At 40.5% G+C, this 13,647-nt stretch overlaps 1 protein-coding gene across 1 annotated transcript in view; it reads right to left on the reverse strand.

Moving 5' to 3' along the window:
* Positions 1 to 2,551: 2,551 nt before the first annotated feature.
* RFX4 (regulatory factor X4) overlaps positions 2,552 to 13,647 on the reverse strand; it is a 78,960-nt gene continuing 67,864 nt past the window's right edge. The window contains exons 18-19 of the mRNA XM_069003954.1: positions 11,535 to 11,673; positions 2,552 to 2,824 (exon numbers count right to left, since the gene is read on the reverse strand). Coding sequence (XP_068860055.1) covers positions 2,552 to 2,824; positions 11,535 to 11,673 — 412 coding nt within the window. The remainder of the gene's footprint in view (positions 2,825 to 11,534; positions 11,674 to 13,647) is intronic.

Raw genomic sequence — 13,647 nt, forward strand, 5'->3', positions numbered from 1 at the left:
AAGTGAAAGAAGAAAAGAGAAAAATAGAAAAGAAACTGAGATTGAATATTTCAGAATGTGGTATAGAAGCTTCTTCAGCAAGGTTTGCATGGTCACATATTTACTTTATATGCACATAAATGCATGGCTAGACAAGAAACCCCAACTTTTAGTTTCCATGGTCAAGGAAAAGGATTAATTAACAGGCTGCAGACTTCGACTCAGGAGGTTTGGCATTTTGTACTGGGATGATTTAAGACATTCTTGCCCCTCACCAGACACTCTGCCCAGAGGTTACGATGCTCTCCTGAGCTGCTGCACTCCCTGGCCTGGTGCACACTCTGTGACCTGAAAGCTCCCATGGTCTGTGCTGCTGTGGTGGGTTCTGAGCTGCAGTGGCCCAGGACGAGTCCTGCTTTCCCTCGCAGCACTTCTCATGCAGCTGGTGATGGTGGCCTGTTTCACCAATCTATATACTGCTTCCCATGAACGTCTGCTTTAAATTTCAAAGCCCTCATCAGGAAGCAGTTCAAAAGTAGTTGGAAGTGCACATTCAGACTCCTGAGACATCAACACAAGTTTCTAAATTAATTTTAAACAAAAAAGGAAAAGAAAGACTGTGGAAGGGTTTTTTTGAAAAAGACTTTCCAAGCCCTGTCTGACTGATGATGTTCTTGGCTCTTTTTTATGAGCAGCTTTGTGGTGCTGCTGTTGGTCAGAATTCTCTCTCCCAGGATGTTGCGGTTCTCCACCCAGAAAGGTTTTATTATTTCTGGGTCTCACACTGTGTCCAATATCCCTCCTCTTTTCCGAACAGTCTGCCTGAGCTCTTGAAATCAGGGTAATGGACTTGTCCCCAAAGGTGTTGAAGGATATGGAACATTTGTATGCTAAAATAGTCTCATTTTCTCCTCACTTTCAGTCAATGGGGATTAGGCTTCTTTCGGTTTAACAATTTACTATAAAAAGCAGACAAAGTGCTTCTGGCTTCCCTTGAGTGGTGCTTGGATTCACCTCCATCCTGATCCTTCCAAAGACCCAGCCTTGAGTTACTGGTCAGTTCTACCCACAGACATCTCACCAATGCATCTGGTCCTAGGGGGGACCATGGCAGGTCACGATCACCAGCCCATCAGATAAGTGGAGGTGCATCACTCATTTGCCACGTATTGTACCTGTTCTCAAGTCCTTCCTTGGATAAAAACATACATGATGACATCTAAGATTTTTTTAAGGTCTGCAGCTTGTAGAAGTTCTTGTATTTAAGTAAATTTAAACGGCATCTATTTAATTTCAAGAACTTTATTTGGGTGTGAAAATCCCTCATATATCTTGCACAACTGTACAAATAACACTTATGTCCATTTTAGGCATAAACATGGTTATTGTCACACTGGGTGCTATCAAAGATTTTATTTACAAAACAATTACTAAAATGCCTGTTGTCATATTTCCATTTATTTATTTCTTACCCATAGGGTAATAGGTCCACCATAATTGCTTGGTGTGTTTTATAATACAGAAGGAAAAGCTATGTTAATAAAAACTAACAAAAACTCACAAATAGCTACAAATCTGACAGAAAATGTCTAAGAAAAATTCTCCCCAAAATACAATACATTTTTCCACACATACACAGTACAGAATAACTTCAAAGGCACAGCTTTGAATTTTGCTTTTGTAGACGTATAGAGAATTATCACCATGTGAAGGAATCGAGAGAACAGTTTCATACCTGTCAATAGATAATTAAGTGAATAATCATGTTTGCATTGTCATTTTCTTTATATAATTGCTTCATCTCATCATCATATTTAACATATGTGGCTCTGAATCCAAAATCTTCCCAGTCCCCAAGTCCCTTCTTACCTTGTCATTACTGACCAGAGAAGTTAGATTTTTCCAGATTGTGCAAACTCAACACAAATACATATATAATAAGAACAATAGTCAACTTAAGGCAGTGTATAATTCAATGCTACATGTCTTTTCTTCTCTTTTGTAAAGATCAAACTTAGTGGATCAACAGAAAGGTGCATCAATATACAAAGTTAGATGTAAACTGAAACCTACAACACGTGTCTTTTTAAGGAACCAGATAGAGGAATTGATATGAATAAGTGATGACTTGGCAGAATAGTTTCTAAGGAATGCATTAAGAGCTTAAAAGAAGAACAGATGATGGGGTTTTGCTGAGGGTGAATTTCCTGTCTTTAATTCAAATTATAAATAGGTCCTGTTCCAGTACTTTTTTTTGTAAGACTCATTAACATTTGTCAATAAGAGAGGGGGCAAAAATGGCTCACTTAAATTGAGAGCACACAGGGTTGGCCCAGAATTTAAAAAGGCACAGAGAGGCCCAAAAAGTGGTCTAGAACAGCACAAAAGTATTTTTCGGCTACAGGAACATTCAGTCATACTGGTCTGCAATCTGCCCACGTTAGGAACTACATTACTGCCCAGGATCTCTTCCATTTTCACCTCCCTTGAAGAATGTCCATGAAAAGTCCCACACAGCATGAAGTTTTTCTAACTCTTGTACGTGTGTGGGCTTAGCTGATGCCAGTCATCTTCATTTAGCCCAGCCTGTGGTGGCTTCCCCATTGATGTAGGCAAAGCCGGGAAAGTGTTGCATGTGCTCGTACTCAGAATTCCTGCGTGTTGTCAAGGGCGTGTACATGTCACTGGAATTCCCATATCTCGTGGAGTGCATGGATGAGCTCGTGTAGCAGGAGTTGGCAGCTGGGACCTCTGGCCAGCGTGGAGTCACTGGTGTGGGATGCAGCCTGGGAGTGCTGCTCATCAAACAGGGCTCCATTCTTGATGTTGGGCCATTGAAAGGGTACTACAATTAAAAAAAAAAAAAAAAAAAGAGAATAATTTGCCACATACTGCATTTTAAAATAAGGCTGGTGGTGTCACAATTCTGTGTTTAACAAAGCCAAAATCGTGAGTTTTAGCAGCTATCCAACAACAAGGTATCATACTGAAGGTGGAATACCAGATAACCAGTGTCTGCTGTAAACCAAAGTTTCAGTGAGTCTCACAAAACAGTCACTGATTTTAAATATTGAACTCATTTATCAAGATGTACCTGGGAGCAAAAAATAGATTGAATTAATTTAATTTTTTCTCCCACTTTTACTCACTCATCCTCACTCAAGGGAGTTTTGAGGGAGGGGAGCAAAAGAATCTTTATTTCTGGGATGGTGCCTTCCCTTTAAAGTGTGCACAAGACATCCTGACAGTTTCTGCAGGAAAACAGTATGGTCTGGCTCCAGAGCCAGCAGCTAATTGGATGATTTATGGAAAGAGGCAGCAGGAGAAGAATCTCTGTATTCCCCAGCTGTTCACAGTGACACTTGGAAACAGAAATCAAAGAAGTTTGACAAATGGCTTCCACTAAGGAAGGACAGGACAGGAAGGAAAACAGAACAGCTTTTGCCCTCTATAGCCACAGACTGCCCAGCAACAGAAAGAAAATTGTGCTTGCGAGTGCTTGCTTAGCATGTATTTATTTATGTATTGCCTGTCCTGCAGGAGCAGATCATCTGTGTGCTGTGTCTGAGGAACGGCTCTCCCTGTGTTGTCCCCGTTATCCATCTGCATCACAAAGATGGTTAGGATCCCTGTTCCCCTTGACCAGCCTTGTATCTTCAGAGCTTCAACGTTTTACATCTTTATACCTTTTCTGCAAAAAGTGTCACATTTAAAATTTCGATATCTTGGGTTGACACTGTGGTATTTCTTAACTAGAAAGCTGTCACCAAAGCAAGACTATCACCACTTCTGACACTTACAAACCTTGCAAGTTGCATGCCAAAGCTATCTATCTATCTATCTATCTATCTATCTATCTATCTATCTATCTATCTATCTAATCTATTCTTTCCCTCTGTTTTGGAGGGTTATGGAGAGAAAAGCTGGAGTAGGTGTTCCTAGGAGGGAGGTAGCAGAGACTCCCAAGGGGCCTCATTACGTTGCTCCGCTGTGGATGGGCCCAGGGTTAATCAGTTGCATAAGCAACTCTTACATAAGCCCAAGGCAATTATAGCAGTGTCTCCATGAGGAGTTTGTGCTGTCTCCCTTCCGACCACAGCCAGGAAGGCATCCCAGCCTTGGCAAATGTATTTGAACAGTTCACAAGCCTCAGGCAGCTCAGGGCCACACGCTGGCCACTCCCAATTAGAGAGGAGAAAAAGAAGACTCTTTTTGACCAACATACTGTAGTTAGTGATTTAGCATATTCCTTCGTGTCCTGGGGAGGCAGGCCAGTAGGTAGATGAAAAGGAAAACATCAAAGGTGTTATCTAGCCTGTACTTCCCATCACCACAGAGGCTGGATCTACCTGGGCCATCGAAGCTGCTGATGTTTAACACCTGAAACAGGGTGTTAAACTGCAGCACCACCCTGGAACATTAACACTTCAACACTGGTACTGCTAATCCAGCTGCCAGAATAAGCTGTCCTGGCAACACTGACAACAGGTCTATACAACACCATCTAAATTTCCATCTTCACCCCTGAGAAAGGTTTTTCAGTAGGAAAGTTCAGCAGAGCTTACCTAATGAGTGTAAAAAGCCCTATATTCCTTTGAAGGAGAATCAAGTTTTCAGACTTGTTGGCTCTCCAAAAGCTTTCATTGAAGATGAGAACTTCCAGTGACCAGCAACAATGAAACTCAAGCTTTGAAACAGTATGTGGCCTAAGCTAAGACATTTCTTCTTTGTCTTCAGCAGCATTTTATTTGATACAAATTACTGTGGTCTTTGCCCTTGTTACCCATTGGTCTATACTTGAAGTCACTGTAGGTTCGTGTATTAAAGAGTGTATTTACAACAGGGTCAACCTAGATTTCTGCCATAATACACCAGTGATTCTCTCCTGTCTTCTTCCCAGTGAGAGAATTGATCTATTCTGTTGTTGACCATAACAGAAGCCTTTGCCATCCTGACTCAGTGCAATTTTCCGTTGAGGTTTTGAAGCAAAGGTTGTGACTTGCAACAGGAGAATTATTTGCTTTCCTATCCCTTACAAATACCAAGAGAAATCCCTGACTTCCGCCAGGATAATTTGCCATCTGAAAATCTGTAGACTGCAAAAAATTCACCTATGATCAAGAAGAAGAAAATGAACTCTGGGAATATTGTGGTGGGTCTCCTTGTACACAGCATTATGTGGGGAAGCCACATTATGTCTTTTAGTTGCTTGGAACCACAAACCCTGTGCCACTGAGCAAACAAAATCTTGGCTCCCAGATTGAACTTTGGGATGCACTGAAAAAGAAAGATACTCCTCCTCCAGTGTGCAGCCCAGAGGCCATGCTTAGGCTTACTAAGAAGGCAGGGGAATGGCTGTGCATGAGGGGAGAGGATACAGTGTGCTGCTTTTCCTTTTCATCAAGCACACCCAATGCAGCTGTGTTTTTGAATGTGTCATGAATGTAAAAAGAATAATTGCTTGAAAATAACATGGACTCTAAATATCCAGTATTTTACAATAAATTCTGTTATGACTGAATGCAAGATGGAAAGTTTTGTAATGGTAGGTCAGCTAATCGCAAATGACTCAGTGGCTTCTTTTTCCCTACAGTGAAGAGACTATTGAAAGACAATATTTTTAAAGTACTCGTTGGCCCCTGCCTGACTATTAACTCACCCAATGAAGCATCTATTCAGCCTTGTTGGAGTGTCCAAAGCAGAGCCATCTGGGCGGATGCCTGCCCATGCTGCCTGAATCACCTTTCACACTCTACATCCGGTTTAATGAAGAGTGCTTAAGCTGAACTCAAAACACTGGGGCCTAGTGATCTTTGCCAGATATAAAAGCGACATTTGTTGGAGGACTCTTGACAGGAAATTACCATTTTCTGGGTTGACTCACACTTGTTACTACTGCTGCCATTAGACCTAAACAAGAAGCCCTTTAAGCCTGTGAGACTTTGAGCAGATTATTTTTAAGGCCTTGCCCAAAAAAGTAAAATTAGTTCAATTTCTTTTAGTATTATTTTACAAAATACATTAAATATGTCTTCCCATGAAGCAAAGGCTCAGCTTCTGCAGTGCAAGGATGGAGAGTTATCTCTTTATCCTTATTCTCAACTCACCAACCAATTATACATGGAAGTGAAAGGTTTCAATGTCCAAACAGCAAAATGTTTTCCTTATGAATGTGGCTCTGACTTTACATTGTATTAGCTCCCACTTTTCCTGAATGCTGTAAATTATTTTTGCATGTTAGCCACTACTTCAGGACTTGCAAATAACACATACCAGTAACTACTGAATTGTGGAGAGCTGGCTATAAACTAATTTCACAAAAATATGCTTAAATCTTATAAAATGACAGAATTGAAACTATTAATTAATTGCATCTGTATAACCCTTAATCTGACCCTTTTCTCCACAAATTGAACCTTATTGAATCTGTTAATTAGGCTGAGTGAAACTTTGAAGTCCATCTAAGCGATTTTGGTACTTTTGGGAGTGGCATTTGGAGCCTCTGGAAAATGCTATTTGTAATTATCTCAAAAGAAGTTAAGACATCTGTTTCCTGTTGCATTCAATACATAATTACTTCAATTACATGCTAACAGTCTCGAGGCCGTTGTGAAGCCATACAGTTGGGAACAATGACTCTTGCTGCATGGGTGGGATTTGGGCAGTATTTTTGTCTTTCTGTCATTACTGGCTGTTTGATGACAGAGTGGTTATTGGGGAGGGTGCATTACTCTTACTGCATTGGTACAGTCATGAGTTTATAATGTGTATGTGCTGGAAGACTAAGAACTTTTCCCCTTCTCTTTTTTGTCCAAAGTAGATGGGCCAGAATAACATGAATGGACACTAAAGCATGGGCTCTGTATAGGAGAGGATTTCACAAAAACAGTTACTACTGTCTTCCAGTAAATCCTGCTGCAGAGGCACATGAAGGGAAGACACGGTTTAGTAGAATTGTGGCATGCAATATTTTACAGAAAAACTGAGTAGTGCTGCATGCTGCACCCCTGAGAAGTTATGTGAGACCAGTGCAGTCCCCAGAGCAGTTTATGAGAGTCAGGGTACAAACACTGTTTGAAGTTCCTTTAACTATGGCCCAAACGCAGTGCTCTGGGCCTCTGAGAGGTGCAGACCTGATCTACTGCTTAACAGCAGACTGTACTACTGCAGCATTTTCCAGGCTGATTTGTTCTGTCCAGGCCATGGAAGTAAACTATGATCTTCATAAATGCAGCTTAAAGGCAGAAAAAATAAATAAATGAATAGGTTCCTTCTTGTCTTTAAGGTAGGAGCTGCATGGTACAAAAGGAGAAACATTGCTGTGCTGCTTCTATGGCTGTCACCTGAGATCGACTGTTTGGAGATGGTTGTTCCATTTTGGAAGTGGCAAAGGAGAAAAGGTAAAATGAGGCTGTGTTTAGTGTTGCATCTAGAAGTGATTCCCACATCTAGGTGACTGATCTGGCAGGTTCTTGACTGAGTCCCTGCTATCTGCTCTGAGATCAGGTGTGCACAGAAAGGCTGGAGGGGAGCTCCAGCTCCATCAGGTTCCCTGCTCAGCACAACTGAGAGAACAGGACATTCACAGACTCCTCAGACTATGCCTGCCCTGCAGTCCTTGAATAACTCCTGTGCACAAAGCACCTGTCACAACAGAAACTAAAGAGATGATAACACTCAACTCCAGAGAAGAGATGACAGGGAGGAGGTGAGGAAGGAATGATGCAGCTCTATAATGTCTTAAATGGTCAGAGTAGAAAAACGGGAATTCATTAATATTCCCTATTCTCATCATTCAAAAAACCCTAGGGCACCCAATGCAATTAGGAGATAACAGACTTAAAATCAGCAAGAGAATGAGTGTTTCATGCAACCCCTGGCAAAGTCTATATGTACAAAAATGCTCAGAGAGTGGTTTGCTACAAAAGACTTCATTCCAGCTGCTGCTTCCTACTCAGGATATCCCTAGGTTAGCTCTTGCCAGAGTCATCATAACTATGCTGGTGAAAGGACCACCTTCTACTTACCCTACTTCTGTAACTTTTCCTCCACATATCTGTTTCTGGTCATTGCTAGAGATAAGACCTGGATAACTGAACCTACAGTGTGACTCACTACAGCTACACATTAGGGTGCTTACCCTTAATGATGGGCATCTTCATATGTTACCAGACATGTTAAAATGTGTACTGCTGCACATTTCTCTAATTATTCTTCCTACTAAAAGTGTTAGCCTTGAAATTTACAAAGAAAAATTACTGCAGCATGAATTAGTTTGTGTTTAAGGAAAAGGTAGAACTACATGAATTGAAATACTTTTGGATAGCCTGAGAGGATTAAGACCTGTCCAGCCAGGGTGAACGTTGCAGATAAAAGCTGTGCTCAGAAGCCAGTCAAGCCTCCCCTGTGGAGGTGAATTAGGTGTGACTTTGTGAAGGGGTTACCTTTGAAGGAGGTAACTCTCTGCTAAACTCAACACAGGATGATGAGACCTCTCAGAGGCTTTTAGACAGCATTGTCTATTTCCTACCCTGGCATCTGGTACCTAAAACTGCAGAAGCAGAGAACTGATGAAATAAAGTGTCAGTACAGACGTGTTTATATACACACACACTAAACAGTCCTCTTCTATATGATGGTGGAGTAGCATCAGAGTATTGTGTGAACTTCTGCACTATGACTTAGAGAATTAGGTAGTAACAGATCAACCTGTAGATCATTTTTCATTTGTCTGCCAGGCTGCTGGCCAGTAAGCCAAGACAAGAAATGAGCAATCAGGCCTGGAATTACAAGTAAGGACCTGTTCTGAGGATTATTCACAGATGGTGAGGGAAGAAGGAAAAATTAGGGTTAAGACCAAGGTTTGAACAGACTGTTCCTGTCATCAAAAAGAGTCATAGCCATCAGTGGGAATTAGCCTATACTGCCAAGACCCCCACCTGCACTTTTCGAGAGCTGTAATAAAGTAGTTAATAGTAAATAGTAAAATGGTAGATAGTATAACATCTATGTCTGTGTGACTTCTTCCTCAGCACAGTCTCACTCTAAAATTCCAATGACAAAATCAAAACTCTTAAACCTGGAGTGTGTCACTCTCTTCCACAGAAAGAGGTTGGACATGAAGTCCTTCAAGACCAAAACAGTTATTTATAGCTGCAGCTTAAACCTCACCTCAACTACATGTCACCTGTTTTGGCTCAGACCCTTGTCTAGGACAAGGGCTCTCCCTGAATCCATTTTTGTAGAGGAGAATTTACCACACACACAGAGCTTTTTTTTCTTAGGAGTTAATCCCTAGACACTATCCTAAAGAGCATGGTAGAGTAGTTGCTAAAGTTGAGCCAAAGTTCTATATTTGGCCAGAATGTAGATTATAACAAAGAGTTCTTTTGAACATTATGGTCAATGCCTCCTCTTCTCAGCTGATTATACTCCCACAGCTCTGCACATTGCAGCTCCTTTTGTTTCAGTATAGTGGCAGCTGTTGATATATTCATTGTAAATTCGGCTTCCTGTGTTTTATTTTGCAACATCATGAGTCCTACTGCAATTCCTTCCAATATGTTCCCTTCACAAAGGCCACTAGAAGAAGAGCAGTTCCTAACATCTTCTCAGGGACATCTTATGAACTTTTTTGTTTTTGGTTAAAAGTAGCTAAGAAAGGACTTATTATCAGGGCAGGCATTTTACCGATGCTAACTTAGTTTTGAAAAGACTGTCAGCAAATTCTGTATCAAACTGTCAAAGGCTTTTAGATAATTCTTCAAAAGTAAGGTTCCAGTTTGTAGCTCCTCTCAATACAGAACAAGCACATTGATAGGGTTTTGTTGGCTGTGTGCTGCTGTGCAGTTTCATCTCAGTTTGTAAGCAGCATGAGAAAGAACATGCTACATAGAAATTGAAATAATTTTCCTTCAAAGTGTGATCATTAAAGTGTAGCTGTTCTTCATATGTGTTCAGGGCAGTACAAAAACTAGCAAAAGAAGAAAAAATGATCTGACATCTGTACCTGTAGAGACAGCCTACTACAGTATGAAAAATACTTGCCTGAGTTCGATGTTTGCTACTGTTTGCATATGACATGTTAACCAGGACATGAGTAAACTAAAAACGTGTTGATCTTGATTTGCTTTACTTGTTTCTTGAGATAACAGGGTAAGACCCATACTGAAAAATGGAGAAAAACAAACTTGTCCAAGGACACTGCACTTAAATGTTCACTCACTTTCCTACTGAAGATACAGCAGCTGCAAAAGGCCTCTGACAAACCTGGATACCTCATGTAGTCTGACTGACCAGGTGCTACACAAATGGGTGAGAAGTTGTAGCTTGTCCTTTCCATAGGTTAGGGAGCCATTGTTGAGCTGCTCCAAATGAGCATATTGGGTTTGTACAGATCTCAAAAAGCTTCAAGGAGATCAATACCATTATTCTTATCTTACAGCTAGGGAAAATGAAGCATAAAAAGGAGAAATGACTCCTCTAAGATCATGTGTCAGACTGATGCCAAAGACCAGAATGAGATGCAGCTTTTGTGTGCTCTGTTTCAAAGCACTACCAAATTCACATCTTTGCATCCAGTATGGAACTGTTGCAGTCCAGTGATGATAGTTAAGCATGGCAGTCCCTGATATACTTTTATAAATTTTATAAATATTTTAATAAATTTTATAAATTTATAAAAGAAAAAAAATTTATAAATGTATTTATTAAAATAAATAATTTAGATAAATTATTTATTTTAATAAAGAAATAATTAATTTATTTTTATAAATAAAGTGTAAGTGGTGCCAGATGGGTGGAATATCCCAATGCCATCACCTCCTCCCTGTATCCGCCCTTTGCTAATCTTCCAGGAGAGAGCCCAGAGAGCAGCTGCCTACACTGAGGAAGCACCAGCTGCATGAGGCACTAAAGCCCTCCAACAGTGGCACTGCTCTGGAACTCTTGCCAGATCTGATCTTCACGTTTAATCTGGGCTGGCTCCTACTGGCTCAGTTTCGTGAGGTGGAAGAGTTACTGATATAATTTCTCAGCACTGTAGTAGGAGAGTATAGGATACAGATTAAACAGCCTCTGCAATGGTGTCCTGAAGTTATTCAAACTATATGCAGAACTAACTGTTTTGGCAAATTCCTAAACAGGGGTATCCTCAAAAGCAGAGACCCCAGAAGAATTCACTATGGCCTCTGCACCTTCAGCTGTATGAAAACACTTTTGTTTCTTCTTAGGGATCTCTTCCTGCTCCCAACACCTAAGAATCATACAACTAGTTATATTCGTTTTTGCTTTAGCTACTCCTTAAAACAGAAACACTTTCCATGACCCAGACTGCTGGATTTTAGAGTTAATATTTTATATTCACAATCTAAAGCTACATTTGATCTCCAGCAAAATGAAAAGATACCTAGGTAATATTAGAAGATGAAAAAAGTTAGGAGCCATCAAAATCTAGACAGATTATTGATTCAGACAGCTAATATGCTGATAAATGTACAAAGTAAATTTATTTTAAATGTTATAACAACCATCATCAAGTAATAAAATCAAATTACCTGTGAAGAGCTTCTGTGGTAAGCTGAGTAGTGAAGTGGTCCAGAAATAGCAGTATCATGTGGTAAGGATGGATACTGACTCTGCATTGGATGGGGATGCTGGTTGCTATAGCTACCATAGTTGTAACTTCCTGTGTATCTAAAATACATCAAAAACCACTTTTAGTATGCACAATGATTTATTCCCACTAATCATTCCATGACTTTTATGAAACATACCATTGTTTTGGAGAGGTTTTTCTAATAGGAGGATGGTGTTTTAAATCTTTTTCAAAAAGATACATTTCAGCTCAGATGGGAAGCAGATGCCACTAGTGAAAGTGTGTATCCAGCACAACAGCAAATAGAGAGACCCAGCCTGTTTCTGTGACTAATTTTAAACTGCAGACTCAGCTCCATACTTTCTGAGGAGAAAGTGTCTTTCCCTTCTATTGTTATCTAATGCCATGTTCCCAGTAAATTGCTATCCAGGCTGAGGAAGTATGGTAAGCCCTGACTTGAAGAACTATCACAAGTTCAGCTATCTCCTTGTACTGCAGTCAGATGTTCCTTTTTTGGGAGGGAGAGAAGTGAATTAGTTTGAATCTGAAGCATATAATGTTCAGCTTTAGCACAGTCAACTCAGTAAGACAGTGGGGTGTGAGATTGGAGAACCTGTCTACTTTCTTTTTGATTCCCAGCCTCCTGTCTAGGGACATCCAGGGGCAAAGGAGGGAGCAGTTTCCTTAGCTATTGAGTCAGTGTTTGTTGGCCACCATTGTTTGGACCATTCGTTAGCAGAAGATCCATGGACACTTTCTGCAATCTTCCCATCTTTGTGAACATGTGAACATCTGATCTTTGTTGTCTTTCAGAAAAGTTGATTTACCTAGATTCAAATGTTTCCTCAAATCACCATAATCCATCTAACACCAGAGGCAAGGTATTTCTGCAGGAACAATAAATTCTCACATATATACACACATATATATAACATAGACTCTGCCTTACAGTGGTCTGTTCCAAGTCTTGAATACTCTTAGCTCCCAAACCTCCGTGCTGCTCTATTTCTGCCTCCACCAGTCAGTCATATTTCTGGATAAGAGAAATGTTCCCTTTCTCCTTATCCAGGTTTTCCCAGGAAGGGCTTAGCAGTGACATTCAAACAGGTATCTAAACCTAATCACATCCAAGATGGAAGAAGATGTAGGGTTCAAAACAATCTACTGATACCCTTCCAAACAGCTGAGAGTCTTTCAGACTGGGAAAGCACTCCTGCAAAGTTAATGAGTTTGCAACAAGACTGAGGGACACAGTAAAACCTTTTGAAACTCTTGCATCATGGCAGCAAACAGGCATTTGCTAATCTTGCTATATTATCTGTTCCTTCTCCATTGATTAGTTTATGATTGGTTTTTTTCATTATGGATATCTATGAGTTATGCACTGAATCAAATGAGGATGGCACAGAAGAAGTGCTGCTTAATGAAAACAGCACTGAGAGCTTTAGTAAGTGTCTGAAGATTTTCCAGATCAAATAATGTTACATAAATTTATACCTGTCGTTATTTAAATTGAGAGCCTTGAGCAGGTTTTGGTGATGGAAAATATTAGGATGATATGGTGATAATGTGTCTGTATCTTCAAACTGTGGACATTTTTTAATCTGCAAGTTAACAATAGTCATTGAATCACTGAGGCTGGAAGGGACCTGTGGAGTTTATCTAGTCTAACCCCCCTGTTCAAAGCGGGGTCTACTAGAGCAGCCTGCCCAGGATCATGTCCAGATGGAGTCTGTACATCAGCAAGGATGGCCTTTCTGGGCAACCTGCTCCAGTGTTTGATCACATTTACAATAAAACAAGTTTTGTGGTCATTTATGTTTAAGCAGAATTTCTTGTACTTCTATTTGTGCTTGTCCTGTCATTAAATACCACTGAAAAGAACCTGTCTCTGTCTTCTTATCACCCCCCACTGATAAGACCCTCCCTGAACTCTCTCTGCCCAATGCCAAATAACCTCAGCTCTCTCAGCCTCTCTTGGTATGACAGATAGTCCAGTCCCACAATCATCATCAAAGTGGCCCTTTTCTGGTCTTAACTCCAGCATCCCTGGGTCTGTCTGGTACTGGGGA

This window comes from Aphelocoma coerulescens, chromosome 1A (assembly GCF_041296385.1).
Source record: "Aphelocoma coerulescens isolate FSJ_1873_10779 chromosome 1A, UR_Acoe_1.0, whole genome shotgun sequence".
Classification (NCBI taxonomy): Eukaryota; Metazoa; Chordata; class Aves; order Passeriformes; family Corvidae; genus Aphelocoma; species Aphelocoma coerulescens.